Genomic DNA, 19,921 nt, shown 5'->3' with positions numbered 1-19,921 from the left:
TAACATGGCTCTTCATGGCAATAACCACTATGAGTTCACTGCAGCATTCACATAAACTAAAATGTTGTGCATACCAGATATCTTGCTACTCAACAAGAGGAGCCAACTAACTCCAATCCTAGGTACTACGGCAAACTATTAACCCCATCTATAGAATCGTTGCGTTGTAAATCTGTGATGTCAATTCAATCATGTTGGAAACTGCAATGCTTACTGAGGTTCCTTTCTTCTATGCGGGGATTGCTCACTGCGCGTTATTTCCGCGAGGCAATACCATAAATGCACTTAAATCCCAGAATTGTTATCAATAGTTTTGTTACCATGAAATACACACTTTTTCAGCAAAATAAACATGCTAGGAAGTGTGCCGTCGATTATTTTCAAGGTCAAATTAAGGCAAGGTGATCCCCTTTTTTACGAGGGGAAAATCTACGGGGATGACGCACCAACGACGAACCCGCTAAAACCAGCCCATGCACATACTTGAGTAATTCTTTTTGAATCAGAATTACCCTTGGCCTCAGACTCTTATCTCCCCGGAACCAACTTACGGTATTTCTTCGGGAAGGGGCCAGTGCATATAGCACAACATATGCAGCAGAAGTAGCCTAGGCAAACTGCATCTCCTAACCGACTTGAACAATGTTACAAGGGACTTGCCTTTGACTAATACTCTGCAGCCAACTCTTGTGACTGTGAGTGACAGCCGTAGCTACTGCATTCCAGCATTCGGCATCCGCACACATTCTCTCTATTATATTCTCGGGGGACGTGTCCCCTCCGCATGTAGCGAGCATGCGAACTCTCACAACAATGAAACGGGGGCAATCGAACACGACTTGCTCCGCTGTTTCCTCCACACCAGCGTAATTGGGGCACGCAGGATATTCTGAGTGCCCGAAAATATGCAGGTACTGTCTATAGCAACCATATCCTGACAGAAACTGCGTCAGGTGGTTTCTTCCATACCAATCTGACACATTTGGTATCAGCCGATAGATGGACCCCCTAAGTGGAGTTATCCCAGTCCTGCTGCCAACTTCTGAGCGTTTCCTCTTTACACGTTGTTACCGTACAGTAACATTTTGCTTTTGATTGATGTGGGACGGTAGGAGAATGAAATGTAAGTTAGCCAACGTCCAAATCAAATGGGCGGCTTGGGGGAGCTAACGCTCAAAACGCAGGCCTACGAATGGGTGGCTGCGTGTGCTACTCAATAAAAGCGGAGGTGGCAAAACGCGGAACCCACACCGAAGGTGATGAGTGCTGGTAGAGCGAAGGATCGGAGATAGGCAGTAAGTTAGCATCTCTCAACCAAGCCAGAAGTGTCGAATCATCAAGGTAGAGTCGAGTGGAAAATAACCACGTCACGCCGGTCTTGTTCAGACCCTTAGCCATCGAGTGGTATCAGTCATCGGGTGCTACCGGAGAAATATCGGTTTGACCCACGTCTATCTGGTTTCTGGGCAAGCAATCAGCCAAACAATACGGTGGGTATCCCGCCTCGACGAGCCGGCCCCAACGACGAAAGTGGGTCGAACGTTTTGGGTTCGTTGGCCATCATCAGGCTCTCTAAGTCGACCACGTGGAAGGCCATCCACTGCTCAGGATCGCCGTATAGTTTCTTCGGGCGGATATTGAAGCCACCTCGTCAAACTGGTGGTACAGTCGAGTCGTCTCAGGTCCGCCACCCCGACGCCGTTTACTCTGTAGTTAAAGAGAAGTTCAGCCGACCGCCTTCGGTAGCATATGGTCCCCCAGCGCTCCAGTCGACTGCTCCGTCACTCCGAATCCCAGCACGAAGTAATTGGGACCTTCGGCCCCGCAGCATTACACCATCCGTCCCCGAGTCTTCAGCACCGCCCACCCCGCCGTCCATCGCCGGTGGTAATTGCCTCCCACTACCGAGTTTCGTCACCCCTCGCCGCCCACGATCATTCGAATAAAAACCGTAAGTTAAATCCTCAGCATTTTAGGACTCCCACATCCGAAGCTCTCCCCTACTATATACGCCCTGGGACCCGGGAGACAGAAGACGGCTTTTGGTGCCCACCCCGGAAGCGGCCGTTGGCTGTAGACCAGCTGCTTGGGGCTTAGGCCAGTCCTCTTCTGGGACTGAGCATCTTCTCCCGGGGTCAACTCGTTTCAACGTGTCGCGGACTCCTTTGGTACCTCTTTGGTTAAAGCATTGAAGATCTTCCTTGATGATGAGCCCGATGGGCGTCATCCCGGCTATGATGCACACGACCTCTTTAGACACCGTTGCGTCTGCATTTACTACACTTAAGCACATGATCCTGTACGTGCTTTCCAACAGCTTTAGGTACTGCTCGTTCTAAGCGCTTTTGACCAGATTGGTCCTCCATACCTTAGTATGGATAGCGCCACGCTTGCCAGGAGCTTGGGTTTGCTGGCAATAACATCAGAGCATTTAGGCATCATTCTCGAAAGCGTCGCTTTAGCCGTAGATGCCCTCTTACAGGCATATTTTACGTGGCTAGCGAATCTGAGTTTGTCATCGATAATTACCACAAGATGCCTAGGGGATCGCTTGGACTCTATGGTGCAATCACCTACCGAGATAAGCGCCCGTTGCTCGGACTTGCGGTTGTTGACCACCACCACCTCAGTCTTGTGACGGGCCAGTTTTAGTTTCCTAGACTTCATCCATTCCTGCGCTGCTGTCAACTTTACTTCATCCATCGATTCACCATAGACCACTAGGGTGATATAGTCGGCGAAGCCAACAGTCTTAACACCCGTTGGAAGGGGCATCCTCAGTACGTCAGAGTACATCGCATTCCATAACATCTGGCTCAGGATAGAACCTTGGGGTACTCCCGCGGTAATTCGAATGCTTTTCTGCTCCTCCTCTGTGTCATACAGTAGAATCCTACCATCAAAATAGCTTTCTAGAACCTTACACAACTGCACCGGTACCTTGAGGCGGTGAAGTGCATGTGCTATCGCTTCCCAGCTTGCACTGTTGAACGTATTCTTCACATTCATAGTGACAACCGCGCAGTAACGGATGCTGCTCCTTTTATGCTCGCTTGCCACCTCAGCTGTTTGAACGACCGACTGGATAGCATCCAGAGTAGATTTACCATTCCTGAATCCATACTGGTTGTTGGACAGGTCGTCCGCACCAACCTTTCCAATAACTTGCCCGTCGTATCTGGTAGACAGTTAGGTCTATACGCGGACGAATCACCTGGTGATTTCTCCGCCTTTGGTAGTTTCACCAAGGTCTGTCGCTTACATACATCTTGGTAGATTCCTTGACCTATGCTGCGTTGCCTCGTGGTTCTGAACATGTATAAGTCCGCATTTACTGCCGCTTTCAAGGCAACATTCGAGATACCATCGGGTCCCGGTGCCTTGTATGACGCGAATGATTTCACGACTTCTGCCAGCTCTTCGTACGTCACTCTCGTCACTTCTTCTCCTTCATCTGCCGCATACGGCGCTGGGGGCCATGGGCTTAATAGACTATCAATAGAATAGACTATCAAAGCATGTCCGTTTTCGATGCTTGATTTCCCTTTTGAGAGCCAACTTTGCCTCCATGAATGCTGCACCGAGTTCTTCTTTTGTGCTTCTGTGCGTGCGCGTTGCATTCTTCGTCTAGCCCGAAGGCAGATTGCTCGAAGAGTTGCAATTGATTTGCACCACCAGTACACCGGCGGCCTGTTATCCCTAGGAGGGGCTTTGCTCGGCATGGAAGCATCACACGTTCTTGATATCACAGCAACTAGCTCTTCGGCGTTTAGGTCCAGAGTGTTCCGTTCGCGCCTCAGGGCTTCAGTGAATACTTCGCCTTAGGATTGGTTTTGGCCTCTCTACTGTTGCCATTAGGCTTCCTTAGGCTTGGTTTTAGCCTCTCTACTGTTGCCATGTCCACGTGACCGGGGAGCCAGCTTTTTCACTTTGGAAGACGGCTGCGTAGGTCACTTTTCCCTTAGCAACCATACTTCTTTTCACCACGTATTCATCCTCGGAAGGTCCTCTCTTACGCATCGCGTATCGAATAATATCATCAGATATATTCGCGTTGCCTGTGAAAGAAAAGACTTCATTCTGACACGACTTAGTGTCTCTTTTGCCTTTTACCTTGCCAAGTTGTGCCTTGGCTTTCTCGTAACCCAGCTTTGCAGCTAAGACAGATTGTCGCAATTTCAGTAGACTTGTTTTCAAGTCTTTGCTGATATTGCTTTTGCTCTTAACAAACTCGATGATGACATCGAGTTGTTCAGCATTTTCGGAAGGTTCTCCCCATTCCGATCCATGGCCTCGATTAGTTCCGGGCCATCGGTCACCTCACATGTTGCACTGAAGCGGCCAGTGCCTGCCGTCGTCACAGTGCAGTGTCTAGGCTTTTTCCCACACTTTTTTCACTTAAGTCGATGTTGGTCGCCTCCTTTCTTGGGGGGAACCTTAACCGGTTACTGATGGATCCAGAAGCCTCTCCTTCACATCCCGCTAGTTGTTTATTTTGGTTGATCATCTCTTATGGGTCCCTCTAAAAGCTGCTATCCATCTCCGCTGGAATAGTCGCCTTTATGAACCCATGGTTATCTATGCAAGCGGGGAGGCCATACTAGGGTTGACATAATCCTTTATGGGGTGCTATGTTCAGAGCCGGATCGACGCAAGTCAGGTAATGGCATCTGAGCCTACTCCCGCCCAGTTGGAACAACCAGGCGCCGGATTAGGAACGTACTCTAAGGCCTGCCATGGTTTTACGGGAGGGGGCAGCATGCGCCATTAGCCCTCTTTCCGTTTCAGGCCAGTGTCACCCGACACTACTAAGGAGTGTAATGTCGCCTTGTCCGTCTGTATCGTGACCAGTATGCCATAAAGCAGCGTCCATTTATTACGTAACGCTAAAATTGACAATTTTTGACCCCCTTCCCCCTCCGTAACGCTTTTTGTATGAAAAAATTCAAATTTTTGTATGAGCCGTAACGCTTGAGCCTACTTCCCCTCCCCCAAGAGCGCTTCGTAATTTGTAGATGCCGCCTAATCCGGATCTTACTGGCATCAATCCTGATGTGCCGATTGGCACTTCTGTAAGTTTGGGCTAGGGTGATTTGGTTATTTAAGCGGCACCGGTCGCTTTGATGGAGTTGCATTCGGTATTTTGTGTTTTTATGAAGGGGGGGGGGGTCCGTTAAGCCCCTGGACTTTCGTCCCTGCTGCCCCGGTAGATCTTATCTCGTAACGCACCACGTAAAAGTGATCTACCTGCGTTACGGGAAATCCCTAAGAAACTTTAAAGCTGCAGAAAATTTCAATTGAAAACTTAACTCTTTTGATAGTGGAAGAGCTAGAACATTTATGTATATTACAAAGGGTCCAGAAAAAGTTAAAAGTTCAACTTCAGCCATGCATATCTTCGTCGTTTTCCAAGCGATCATTATTTTTTTCACAGCAATGATATCGGACACTATTCAAGATCAACATGCACTTCAAATTACTTCAAATATATAGCCTACCCAAAACTAGTTGCACTTCTAAATTTTATTTGCACGAGGTTCTCGAGCAGAAACTGATTTAAAAATCCTATCAAAATTATATCAAATGCCGTGTTTATAGCAGTTTTTGAAGATTATTTGCAGATCTGCATCTAACTTCAAAATTTGATATCATTTTGATATTCTTAAATACAAAGTGATATTTTATTTGTTCATTAAAGCTTACAGTAAATACTTCGATCTAGCTATATGTTCTAAGTAACTCATTCGGTTTTGTTCGAAATATACAGTTAGGCCGGAACAAATTTTAAAATCTTCTTTTGTCACTTTCCATCAAAATGTGTGGAGGGGGGGAGACAATAAATAATAAAATAGAAATTCAGGTAAATTTACCATTTTTTATTCTCATATGCTGCAAAACCATGTTTTTGCAACATATACCCGCCAATCCAAAAGTGTTTTGATCTATTATCACGTCATTTTTTTTCGAAACATTGATCGTACATATAACATTTTTAATATTGCAATTTTAGGGAAAACTTTCCGTCTTACGGTTCAATGAAAAGCTACCGCAAATGTCACATCACTGATTTGCACTGGGGGCAGGATCCATCATTGATTTCTGAATTTTCAAAAGCAGTTTTATCGTTCAAAATCAATAAAATTTACAGGAAAATGTGTTCACTGTATTCTATTCTCCAACAGAAACACAGTGAACACATTTTAATCGAAAATTTGTTAGTGTTGAACAGAAAAACTGCTTTTGATGTTTCAATGATGACGATGATTACGATGACGAAGCGTTGAACGTTAATGGTACCTTGGATACCGTGGATACCGTCTTGTTGATAGCTGTTTGTTGCTATTTTTCATAACGTTTTCTCTTTCAATGATTAAATGATTTCGTAGGCTGCGATAGAACTTTGCGGCTATCGCAAACGGGAAAATTTTCTTAGCAACCGTAATAATTAGAATTTTCATAACAAAAATCTTTAATTTTTTTACCCAAAAAATACTTAATTGATAAAATCAACAAAAGCAATCTTTAAATTGTGTTTAGACCAGTTACAATATTACAAACACTGCAAAAATGTTGCACTTAGAACTTAAAAAAAAGACACGGACACCGTCTTCAGCCATTTAGCTGCACAGACTGTAACTTAACACTAGACAACGGACAAGCATTCTCCAATGCTACAGCCGAGGAACATTCCTTACGAAAAGTTTCAATGGCTGCAGCGGGAATCGAACCCACACCCCATGACACGATGCACTCATTGCCTGATGACACTAACCGCACGGCAACGAAGCCCACAAGTTGACATTGAATTTAGATTGTTTTAATTTGATATAACATGTATGCCATATTCTTCCGGTTATAAAAATATTTCACTAGTTTTGAATAAAATTGAAGCAAATTGGCAATGTGAAATATGTGCCCTTCTACGCCCACTTGTGCCATGTTCTTTGCAAACCTTAGCGATTGTGTCATGAAAAGCAGCTTCGATGGCACTTTGTCTACATTCAGTTTTTATATTTATGGACCCATTTTCCCCATATTTTGATTATATTCTTTAACGAAAAAAATGATTCATATCATTTACACAACACAATGAAAACAAAGTACAGTAACACATTTGATACGCAGCTTGTGGTTGATGATTACATCCAGGAGAAGAACCCTAGGAAAATATGTATTCAAATAAGTTTTATGGACCAATTGCTGTGTTGATTTAAAAAGACGTTCTTTGAAGCTTTATAGAAATGATAATTCATGTGAATCACTGAAATATTCTTCAAGTGAAATTTCAAACCTATTGGCATCAACAAACAGATTTAGGACTTATAGACCAATAACACCTGTTATCTCATGTAATATCGTAAGGACGAAATACAAAACTAGCAAAAACATGAAATATAGAGAAAACCAATGCTAAAAATAAAACATTTATTTATTTCCCCCTCTGACTTTTTGAAAAATTTGAAGGGGGGGGTGACAAAAGTATAATTTCAAATTTGTTCCGGCCTTACCCTACAGTTATCACTAAGGGTCGTTTTCCACTATAAAATGTGATTAAAAATCATGGTTACCCTATACAAAACAAAATCACCTCCCTGGCACTGCAAAATATGTTTGTTTTCGGGAATACAGTTTCAAGTTCGCCGTTTTTTCGTGAAAAAGTGACAATTTCTATAGAATTTCGAAACGTTGTCCATCCCACAGATGTGGATCAGTGGGAGAGAAATCAACCCATATTATGGATCGAAGCACTATAACAGCAATTCATCTGCGAGGTAAACTAATGGTGTGCTAGTAAAAAAAGACAAACAGTCGTCACACTCTCGTTATAGTCCATCGGCCCCCTTATTAACAGTCGGTCCAAATATAACAGTGGACAATCCGTCACCCACAGCGCTCGCATAATTTTTGTTCGTGTTTGACATTTACACACTACCGCCATCTGTTGGCCAAACAAACGGATTTTAGCATTGGGCGTACATGTTATCGTGACTACGATTTTGATCGTGATTTGCTCTAAGTGTTACGTATGTTTGTCTGTGGTAAAAGCAAACATTTTGGCGTTGGTTCGCCACTGTAAGTGTCGGCATAAGAATAAGAGTGTTCTATGATGTCCCAACCAATTGAGTCTTTTGTTTCTTTTCAAATGAGTAAAATATAATAACACATGCTTTCGTACTGACAGCTGTAGGAATGTTACATTTAGGTGTTTGTTCAACAAACTTTGAATAGTTCGTCACCTCAAGTGTCGGCATAATTTTTCTCTACATAGAAATTATATGAACAATTATATTTACGTATAAGCATGTATATATTTCACAAATCATTGTTTATCATGGTTTAATCGCTTATCAAAGTGAATTCTTTGACCCAACGATCCTCCCCATTAACAAACATCCCTCCCAGTAACCTTTTTGGAGATGCAGAGGCAAACACGGTCTCCAAATAGCAAAGGTTACACACTAACATTCCTTCCCTCAATCCCACCTGACTGCAAGGACGTGGCCGGCGCCGTTATTGACCTTGTATAAATAGAGGCACTGAATTATGCACACTGAAGAAGATTATGGCCAATCCCAGCTGAACTTTTAGTTGATTCTTTGTGCATTTTCACTGACTTCGGTCAATCACGGAATAGCAACCATTGATATGTGTAGTCAGTCTCAGCTAAGCTAAGCTAAGCTAAGGTAAAAGCAAACATTTTGGCGTTTATTCGGAATCGTTTTATCTTTGATTCATAACTGTGGTATCGGTTTTAATGCCCCACAGTTATGAATAAACGCCATTTATTTCCTACGGACGTAAATAAATATGCTTAAGCACATTATAATTGCTTGCGATGCTTTTCAGATTTTTGGTTCACGTAGGTGAAACGTATTCTGCGTAATTGAAACTCTATTTGATGAGATATTCCCGTTTAAATCCAACTCTGATCCATATCTGTGGGGTGACTGTACTTATTCATATTACAAAAACATTTGATGTATGTTGAATCCAATGTCTGATCGTAAATATTAGTCGACATGTTTAAACACATTTTATTGTATACTAATTCGTACAGACTTAAAATAGTGTTTGTCATGCTTGTTTGGTATTAAAACACTTTTATATGCGATTTTTTTCTATAAATTTTATTTTTTTTTTTTAAATCTAATCCACGTTCTCTATTAACATTCTTCAATCAAGTTTCAATTGTAGTGCTACCAAACAGTAGTTTGGATGTCTATTTTCATGTGCTTTCATACCCATTAAAAATGTTTCACCAAAACCAAAAATAGATTTTCGATTGTTTGAAAATATATAAGTCCATTCCAAATGAATCGTTAATCATTTTTTTTTCTTTGTTTTAGAAATATAAATCAAAACTCTTCAGAACCAAATGCAGAAACATTTAGATTATCTTCCAAAAAAACTATCAAAGTTACCCCGTTTTACGGTACCAAAATTCTGCATTTATGAACAATAGCTCTTCAGAAAGTCATTCAGACTTAGAGTTCTGATAATAAACCTGATATATAGGATTTGACAAACAATTTATGATTCTTCTGACGTTGTATGTTGTAATCATGTCAAAACTGTCGAATGCTTTTTCAATGCCTAAAAAACAAGACCAGAAGAATTAGTTAGAACCAAACAGACTTTGTTTTACGGTACTCAAAGGAACAACATACAACGCCCACCACAACAGTGTGGGCAAGAGTAATGGAAGCAACAACAGCACCAAAGTAAAACTGATTGATGCAAAAAGAAATACTTTGAGGGCTTTGGAACATTCTGTTTCCGGGATGCTTGTGATAACTGAATAGATTTACATTGCCAGCTGCAGCAGCTCAAGTGAAAAATTACTACGTTTTAACTTTAAATGGATTCTTCACATGATTTCACTCCATTTCAATTGATCTTTGAAACATTGAACTGCATGATGATGAGGCATTGTACTTGAGGTGGCTTTAAGTAAGAGTGGCGTCAATGACAAATTTAAACACAGAAGAACTATTATCAACATACAACTTCGTGTTCCAATCGAGCAGGAGATTTCTTAAAATTGGAATAAGACGTCACTCTTTCTTATGAGCACTCTACTGGCAACGAATCGCTTAAATTGGTAATTGTTACATTTACAGTCATAAATTAATTGTAATAAAGTCAAACCTCCACGAATATTCAGCTAACAGAACAATACTAAAACCATTAATTATGGGGGTTTGAGATGTCTTGAGTACCAAACCAATTATTTTTTTATTTTCATACAAAACTTGAATAACTTATGATCTTACCCCAAAGGCCTTTGGTAACCGAGTGTGTAGCTCTACCAATAAGAAGTGGTATATTTTGACATGTTTATATTTGTACTAGACGCTTGAGCTTACGTCAGCAATACTCGTTTACTCAATTTTATTATGCTTTGTATTGGTTCAAGTTATTTTTTTTTTGTTTTCTAAAGTTATGCCACACCCTTTAATTTTAACTCGTTTTTTGGGAACAACCCTGTGTTAAAAAGAAACTCCATTGGTTTTTTATTTGTCTGCGAAGTGAACGTCAAACATGATCAAAATATCAAAGTTAAACAGTCTATAGTCTACTTCAGTGGTCGCGCTGTTGTATTTTGTACAACACTGGTGAAAAAACCTCGCTTTTCGTTCACAACAGCAGCGTAGTGGCTCTGACGGTGACCAACCAGGCGACGACTGGAAGGTTAATAAAGCTTTATTATGAATAAACTGTGATTCGCGCAAAAAAAATCAAAGTAGTTGCAATAACTGCTCGTGTTACTTATTGTACCTCAGTGTAGTTATTCAATGAATGAATTGTAACTAATTATTAACGGCAATACGAACTATTCAGAGCTCAACACAATTTCTATCTATTCAGGCATCTTTGAGCTTTAAAATATTTAATCTTTCCACCACCCAACGTTACAGCTTAGACTTGCACAACGTTGCTGTTGCTGGAATGATGGTAAACATTCTGAACACAGCACTTCTCTATCCGTTGTTCTTCGTGCCCCACATAACCACTGTAATGTGCATCCGTTTACACTTCCTCGATTACATTTCGCGCCCCGTTACTAACTATGCAGCTGTGAAGTATTGCGGGGCAAAGTTTGCATTTAACTGTTCTCACAGAATAACTATTGAACAAAAATATTTAAGCCTTATTTTGTAAACCAAGTTTTACCTTTATATATCACTTTCACTACTTTATTTTTTTTTGGCAGGAAACTAGAAAATAGTGTGTGGCGCTGACGCATGAATCACGAGTTATATCAGATGTATAAAAAAGCGAATGTTATTAAACGTATAAAGCCTTCAGTGGGGCAAAAAATCTGGGAACACTTATGGGTGGCAATATTGCGTCTTGGGCTGAAAAAGACCCACAGCGAACTTTTACCCCGAATTACTCTATTTGTTGTTAGAGCTGTCCGTTACCATACCATCGTCGTACAAATATCCTGAAAGAAAGTTGACCCTGCAGCTGGGGAGCAAGATAGATAGCGCTCAGCAAAACGTTTCCCAGTAATGCTTACTGCTGCTACCTTCTCTTCTCTTCCCCACAAATGGCAAGGGCACCGTGGAAATAACTTTTCATTCTCTACTGTACATCATAATTTATAGCAAACTAACATTTCACTGAACATTTGTTCACTGCTAACGTTTTGTTCCATTATTTCTGTTCTTTTTTCCCGCTCAAACTCTGATTCCGGTCGCGCTGGGACAACAATAAAATCAACACACAAAACAAAACAAAAAAAAAACGCCGCCCATCATCAATAACCAAAGTGGAAGTCCTGTTCCTGGCGTGGGGCGTTCGGTTGTGCATCATGGTTCGAAAGGCGCCCTCGGAGTTCAACGAAAGTCGATTTATTTCGATGGCAATCTACAACGAATTCCTTCTGACGTGTTTTCTCAATGTGTCGATGTAAGTATATAAGTATATCTAGAAGATGGTCGATGCTAACTGCTGCTGCAGAATGGGAAGCGACAAACTGATGATGTGCCCGCCTGGTGTCAGATAGAACGTGTAGGGTGAAAGCACCTGTTTTGGCCAATCTAAGAGGAAACATTAGAAAAATAAAGAAAGTCCTACGTGTACTCCAAACACACCAAAATGAAAGCGTTCAATCTTATGTATGTAAAATATTGGTACTGTGCGTAATCCTTACTTTCTCTTTGACAGTCACGTTGGTCATGTAGGCCATCGGAACCAGTTTTGGCCTTATTCTTAAAAGAAAAAAAGACGCTACACGTTAATGCTTCCAGTGGGCTATTTGCCCTTTGAAGGAAGCACCACACTAGACAACGGACTAGCAATCCGTAACCTCGGTGTTGAAATTGGCCAACCAACATTGATTTCTTATGAAATGTTCAAATAAAAAATGCCTTTCTACTCAACACGAAATGTTTCATGCAAATTTGCTGTGTGAAACACTGTATGATCCAAATGAATACAGTTAGTTCTATGGCCAAAACTGGTGCTTCTACCCTATAGCACAGAGTCCAACACGTGGTTGCGAAGTAAAAGACTTTAGAATAGGGTGTTGATGTTAGATTTACACTCAGATGGTGGGAAGTGCGACATAAATCTCACTTTATTTGTTATGTATAAAGCAGTGTGGAACGCACCATATTCACATCATTATACAGCAATGGAAATGCAATGCAACGGCGTTGTGAACAGTTGGCATGTCAAATACATGTTGCCAACTTCACAGTTCTGTGCACATGGTTTGTTATACAGTTCTCCCTGCTGCTAATACTACCAATCATCAAATTGTGTTTGACATTTTCTGTACAATACAACTATAAAACGCAATCGGTCATTACATCGAAGCAGTGGGTGCATGATTTAAATACAGTTTTAAAGACTGTGACGAACTAAACTTGAAAAAAATAATGTCCTTCATCTTTTAAAATAGCTTTACAAAGGCACTTCATCAAAATAAATGGACTGTAAATTCACATAATCTTTCATTTGTTCAACAATGTGCGTTTCTCTTCTTTCGATCACGTTAAGGATACTTATTATTTTATTTATTTACTTGGTGTTACATCAATTAGGTAGTTTGATTTGGCCTCCAACTCTTGGGCACCTCGTCCAAGCCACCTCCCGTCCAGGCTCTATTTCCTCACCGAGATTCTGCCTCCTCGTCCAGGTGCTTCCTAATGGTCCCTCATTGAGCTGCCTCAGCGTCCTCCAGGCATTCCTGTGCCCATAAACTGTTGAAACACGCTATAACAAGACTATTCGCTTTTATATCAACTTTTTCTCCTTTAATTCCTATTCCGGAAATAGTCCTAGTCCACTTTCTCTAGCCATTATAGTTCTTTCATCTGCCAGGGTGATATTCTCAACACATGGACTCCACCAACCTAAGTTCACTGTTGAATTCGTCATATGCTGTGAACAGCCGGTATCAAGGATCCACCTTCTTTTATCCGACAAATATCCACTAGCTGTTGCCGTAAAACACACTTCTCGGTTACTATTAAAACGAACCGAATTCGGATTTTGTAAATTCACTGAATTTCCTTGAACCGTTTTCCTTTCATTTCTTGATCTCCTTTCCTTCAGCATAATGGGACAAGACCACTGCATATGGCCCGTTTGTCCACAGTAGTAACACAGCCGTACATTTTTCGATCATCTGGTAACACTGTAACTTTTATTGCTTGCTCTTGACTTTTCTCCTGAACTTGTGTATCACACCTTCTCCGCCATTCATCCATAATCTTCGAACCACCATCTGCCACTCGAGCTCTCTTGTCCACAAAGCTCCTCTTGGCACCATGCTCCAGCTACCGAACTCCTCCTAGTCGAGCTTCTCCTGGCTAGCTGCACCATCGTCCTCTTGGTCAACCGCGCCGTCCACCAAGCTCCTCCTGGCTTCCGAGTTCTTCCGAGCTCGTCGTCCGATCAGCCAGCATCTGCACATTCAGCCTCGTTCTGAATTCATCAGCATTTATGCTTCGTCTCTCTCGCATACTCTCACAACTGTCCTCATCGACCAAACATTCACTCCTGATTTATCTTCAATGTTATCAGGGGGCTGTCACTATTCTACTCTAACAGAAATCTCGTCAGTGATGTTACGCAAATTCGATTTTGGCCCACGCTCTCCAGATCTTGTTGCACCTGATCATGCCCTCTCTCGCTGTGCTCTCCGCCTTCTTGTACCAACTGGATTCGACGCGAAACCATCTTTTCAGGGTTGTTGTTTGTCCGGTAGTCTTGCAACGCCCTTCCGGCTTTCGCCTCCTTCTGGATACAGAAATCGCCGTAGAGCCTAGCAAGCTCGTGGTCAGTGATGGAAAGTGGCGAACGCTTCATCTGAACTGGAACAAAAACAAAACCAAACGCTCCCGAGCGTCAAAGCGCTGGCTTACTCGCATCTGTCGACTCCCGAGTAACTGAAGCAAAAAGTGATTCGCGAACGTGTTCGGAACTGCTCAGAGTCATATTGTGCTTTTGGGAAAAAAGCTGCTTACCCTCCGAGATTTACGGTTTTCAAGGGCTTTTGACTACAAACTAGTAGTTTACTATCGATATGATGGTTATACAATTAATTTGTCTGTCAAAACCATAATAAATCACACCTTGCTTGGTTACTCGCGAGTAAACGCTCGCGAGCTTGTTGCTACTTCTTTTGACATGTTCTCCCGAGCAGACGGGTGCGGGCTTACTCACACCTAGCCAGATCCCGAGTCTGTGATGTTTGTTATGCGTTGGTATACACTCGTGAGCTGCTTCGTGATGCGAACTTTTCCACCACTGCTCGTGGTTCATTCTCCGCCGCCACATGTACATGTTACATTTGGTTCGGGATGAATCTTTCTCGATCGAAGCTTCTTCTGGAGCCGGACTTCCACTGATGACGCGTCTCCGTATTTCACGACTAACGTTGTTATCAGCCGTTAACAAGGATCCGTGGTAGACGAACTCATCAATCACCTCAAAAGTATCCCCATCTATCGTAACACTGCTTCCTGATTCTGTCGCGTTCGGTTCTGCCTATCAGCATGTACTTTGTATTTGACGCTCTCACCACCAAACTGGCTTTAGTCGCTTCACGTTTCAGGCGGGTGTACAGTAGGGTGCGGCTTATTTTTCAAAAGTATTCAAAACCAAAAATTCGTGTGCTCTACTGAATTCAAATCACATTAAAAGAGAAACCTCAAAATCTGAGCCAAAAATATTAACATTTAGAGGTGGCGCAAGCGTCTTGAAGTTGAATTTTCAGGTTATAAAAAATTACCTTCAGTGAAGTACACATAACTTCGTTATTTTTCAACCGATTTTAAAACTTTCAGCATCAATACTTTCAAAATTAAATTTGTAAAAACTTTGTTGAACACCAAATTTGTCTAAAATCAAAACAAGTTTTAGTTAAAAGTAATTTATTCCAAATTTTTCCTCATTTTACTAAATATTTTAACTTTGTTTGACCATGACTTCATGATCACTCAACTGATTCCAAATCTTTTTACATGCTTTCGAAGCTAATTTAATTGTTTTCAAACCTTTCATATATCACATTTCACTAAAAAAATGTCTTGACCAAGTTATTCAGCAAAAACTGCACAAAAAACATTATTTTTTAACGAAAAATGCCAGTTTTGTCAAATTTTCGGCAGTTAAATATTGTCTCTTAAGCTGAAACTGATTTTTCTCATTTGTTAAACCTTTGGGAAGGACTTTGCAACAATTTTTAAATAATTTTGAAACAAAATTATGTTTGCATATGTTAAAAATTATATGCACTATTCAACTCGAAATTAATGCAAGATGCTTTACATATTTAAGTTTTGTAGAAAAAATGCTATTTTCGGCAAAAAAAATAAATAATCCAAAAAAAAAAATATTTTTTCATTGAAAAATCATGTTTTTGGGTAGTTTTTGTTGAATACCTAAGTCAAAAATATTTTTTAGAAAAAAATGTTGTATGTACAGTTTGAAAACAAATAAATTTGCTTCAAAAGTATGTAAAAAGATTTGGAATCAGTTGAGTTTTAATGAAGTTATGGTCAAACAAAAATGATTTTTTTTAGCAAAATGAGGAAAAATTTGGGTAAAAGTATTTTTAACTAAGACAAGTTTTGATTTTAGACAAATTCGATGTTCTACAAAATTTTTATAAATTTAATTTGAAAGAAAATGGTGCTAAAAGTTTTAAAATCGGTTGAAAAATAACAAAGTTATGTTTACTTAACTGCAGGTCATTTTTTATAACTTGAAAATTCACCTTCAACACGCTTGCGCCACCTCTAAATGTTAATATTTTTGGCTCAGATTTTGAGGTTTCTCTTTTAATGTGATTTGAATTCAGTAGAGCACACGAATTTTTGGTTTTGAGAACTTTTGAAAAATAAGCCGCACCCTAGTGTACAGGTCTACCACTACACTGATGCAAATTTTGAAGTTTTTGCTCCCCTATGCTTGAACGGTGTCAATTATGATGAATATTATTATCCCAAAATTTGAAGTGATTTGGAAGAATTTTGGTTGTGCACACGCCATTTGAAGTTTATATGGAAATTACTATGGAAAAGCCAAACCTTTTGCGTTCAGTCCTCTATCTGTTCGCCATAATAATATATGGAAAAGCGAACACACTGTTCCCATGTAAAATGTTCCCAGCTACAACTTCGCCGAAGACCACATTTTGATTGGACTTAAGGATAATTTGTTATTCTTGATTCCAAAGTCTAAACCATGCTGAGATGATCATTCAATTACTTTCAGAGCAACACTGCTTTTTTGCTGTAGAACAAAGTAGCCTGGATTACTTTGATCTATACTTCCCGCCAGGAGCACCACTGTTGCCTGCCGAATAGTTGATGAAGCTTACTGAAGGCAAAACCACTTTATGATGATGAATAACAATTTTCCTTGACGTCCAATCAAAATGTGGTCTTCGGCAAAGTTGTAGCTGGTAGAATTTCACATGAGACGAGTATGTTCACTTTTCCATAAAATATTATGACGAAGAGATAGAGGGCTGAACACAAAAGGTTGGCGTTTTCCATAGTAATCTCCATATAAACATCAAATGGCGTGTGCACAGTCAAATTTCTTCCAAATCATTTCAAATTTTGAGAGGATGCTTTTTACCATAATTTAAATCGTTTAAGCATAGGGGAGCAAAAATTTCTAAATTTGCATCACTCTAGTCTACCACCGTTCCAAATGTTCTGCCGACAATATCCATATCATCCGCGACGCAAACAAATTGACTAGATCTTGTGAGAATCGTACCTCAGTTATTGAGTTCGGCTCTTCGCATGTCACCTTCTAGCGCGATGTTGAACTTGGTATTCGCGGCATTTCTGGAGGATTTGCCGTATAGTGAAGATTTGGTCCGTCGTCGAGCGGCCGTTGATGAAACCAGCTTGAAAACTTCGTAGTTTATCTTTAAATGTTCAAGATTGAGAGATGATATCATTTCAGAGCGCTCTTGGATTACAGATAATATCTTTCCGTTATCCGAAGATGATCTCGCACATCAGATGAGATTGCAATGCCTGCTTCGTACAAACTTATTTGCTATTGGTGATAGACGACAGAAGATAATCTGGGATAGCATTTTGTAGGCAGCATTCAGGATAAAAATCACAAATTTCACATTCCAATTTGCCGCCCTTCTTGAAGATGGGGCATATGACCCCTTGGTATCTTTTGGTATCAGAAGGCCGGCTCCAGAGGCACGTTCCCCGCCATTTAGGAGATTTGTGCCATCGCCATATTTGAGCCTATTTCATCATCTACCCGATGGGAGAGGAAAGGGAAGGGAAAGATGGGAGGAAATAGAAGTGGGGTCCCTTGAAGAGGGAAGATCGCATAAGCGAATTGAGAGCATGTAGCTCCATACCACAATGGGTTTGAACAGTGCCCTGCAAAGGACACTGCAAAATGCATGAGCGTAAAGAGAGCCTATAGCTCATTACCACAGCGGCTTAAGAATAACATAATGTGACCAGATGTGTCCCGGAAAAAATCCGGGACGCTTGTCAGATCTCATCCCTAATGAAGCGCTGCCCATATTTGATTTGTTATTTACATTCATATTCAATCTAAGACATGTACTGTATACTAAGTTAATTGAAATAAACAGTATTGACACTGTACTGGCAAGTTAAAAATTGTTCTGTCCCGGATAATCCGGGACGTCTGGTCACTTTAGAATAACAGAATGTCCTGAAGATTTTGTTAACCAAGTAATTAGAATCGCAATTACGCGAAGATTGGATAGTTACATATCAGGTGACAAGAAGTTCCATAATCGGAATCACAACTATCACACACAATGTATCAACACACTGAATATTTGCCATGTGATAGTTGAGTCGACAGTGGCCAGTCAAAGTTGTTACCAAGAGACTGCAATTCTGCTTTGACAGATTTGTTAAATACTTAGCCAGCTTTGGGATGGCTCAGTAATGTACAAGTTTGTTTGACGACATGACTCAAAATTATTCCAATATTGCTGGTGCTGAGTTGCCGCCCAAGAATTTCTGAAGCTTCACCCAGCACTTCGAAATTGGAATAGCTGCCTGAGAGCCAATGAAGTCATGCGATGCTCCATGGCGAGCTAAGTCATAAGCCAATTCATTCCCAGCAATGGAAGAATAGCAAGGACCCATATAAGTTTTACAGAGTTCACTGAATTCAGTTCCAAAAATTGAGTTTGACGTGCGATAACAAGCTTAGAGCTTGAGTTGGCCTAAGCAAGAGCTTTAAAAGCAGCCTGACTATTTGACATTTTCCTTTACCAGTAGTCAGACGTCAACCCGTCCCGCGAAGGGAGTTGTGAGGAACAAAGAGACAAGCAATTGTGGGATTCACTCGAAGCAAGGACAATTGTGTCCCAATTCACCGGGAGTGGAAACATTCAAATCACTAGGATTTCCAATGGACGGAGAGAATTCATAGAATTTGGTCACAACCAATTCCCAGTTTGTGGAGTATAACAAATGCAAAGTCTGTGAATTTACATTCATATGTTCATATAGAGATGTAGCGATGATCAGATATTTGATTCATCATCTGATACATGCCAATTCGTCAACTCGTGACTGATTTGGTTTAAGCAGAGCATTATGTCTAACACTTCTTCTCTATCAGATACCATGAAGGTTAGGCGATTTCCTAAAATAAATAATCCAAGATTTGAACTACTTAAGCATTCCATCAAATTGATATCTGAGCTGCTCCAGATGATGTGATGAGTATTAGCATCACTTCCCACAAATCAGCAGAAGGCCTTTTCATAGGCAGTGAACGACAACTCTCGAAATAATCCATTGGGGATGGTTCATCATGTGGTAAATACACCACAAAACGAAAGACGTATTTCCTATGGAGGTCACCAACAGAAATATCAATTATGACAGCACATACATCTCTGGTTGTTAACTCAGAAATGAGTATAGCAACGTCAGCGCTATTTGCGAGCACGCATGCACGAGGTATAGCACGCGAGTATGCCATTTCATGTTTATGAAAGTAACGAAAACTGGGTCCACAAGGTTACCTAGATAAAAGTTCACAAAAGTAAGGTTTTTGCGCCATTTAAACTGTACCATTTGCATGAGTCTACAAAGATTGATCGTTGCTGATATTTTATGCTGAAGATTGGTTTAACTAAGCTATCCTAACCGTAGCTACTACCCAAACTAGGCAGGATTAAGCTTTTCGCAATCTCAGAACGAAAAAGACCAGCAGCGAAAAAACCAGATCGATATCTCTTAAAAGTCGCCAAAGGCGAAAAGCACAGACTACACTGAGTAATACGCATAATGCGAAACCATAGAGGTGAAAATTTAAACTAAATTACAACGTATTAATAATTCATTTTTCATTTATTTAGTTAACATCTACACAGATAACACTGAATCAACAATTTCACGCCACAATACTCGGTTCGTGG

General features: G+C 40.7%; 1 protein-coding gene across 5 annotated transcripts in view; it reads left to right on the top strand.

Annotated features, from left to right (window-relative positions):
- Nucleotides 1-19,921, top strand: part of LOC23687899 — a 756,337-nt gene that overhangs the window by 633,231 nt on the left and 103,185 nt on the right. For all 5 annotated transcript variants that reach the window (XM_021843875.1, XM_021843874.1, XM_021843873.1 and 2 more), the window contains one exon: nt 11,778-11,916. In XM_021843875.1, the coding sequence (XP_021699567.1) occupies nt 11,778-11,916 (139 nt within the window). The remainder of the gene's footprint in view (nt 1-11,777; nt 11,917-19,921) is intronic.

Source organism: Aedes aegypti, chromosome 2 (genome assembly GCF_002204515.2).
Source record: "Aedes aegypti strain LVP_AGWG chromosome 2, AaegL5.0 Primary Assembly, whole genome shotgun sequence".
In the NCBI taxonomy this organism is placed as follows: Eukaryota; Metazoa; Arthropoda; class Insecta; order Diptera; family Culicidae; genus Aedes; species Aedes aegypti.
This window is presented reverse-complemented; position numbering and strand designations above follow the sequence as displayed.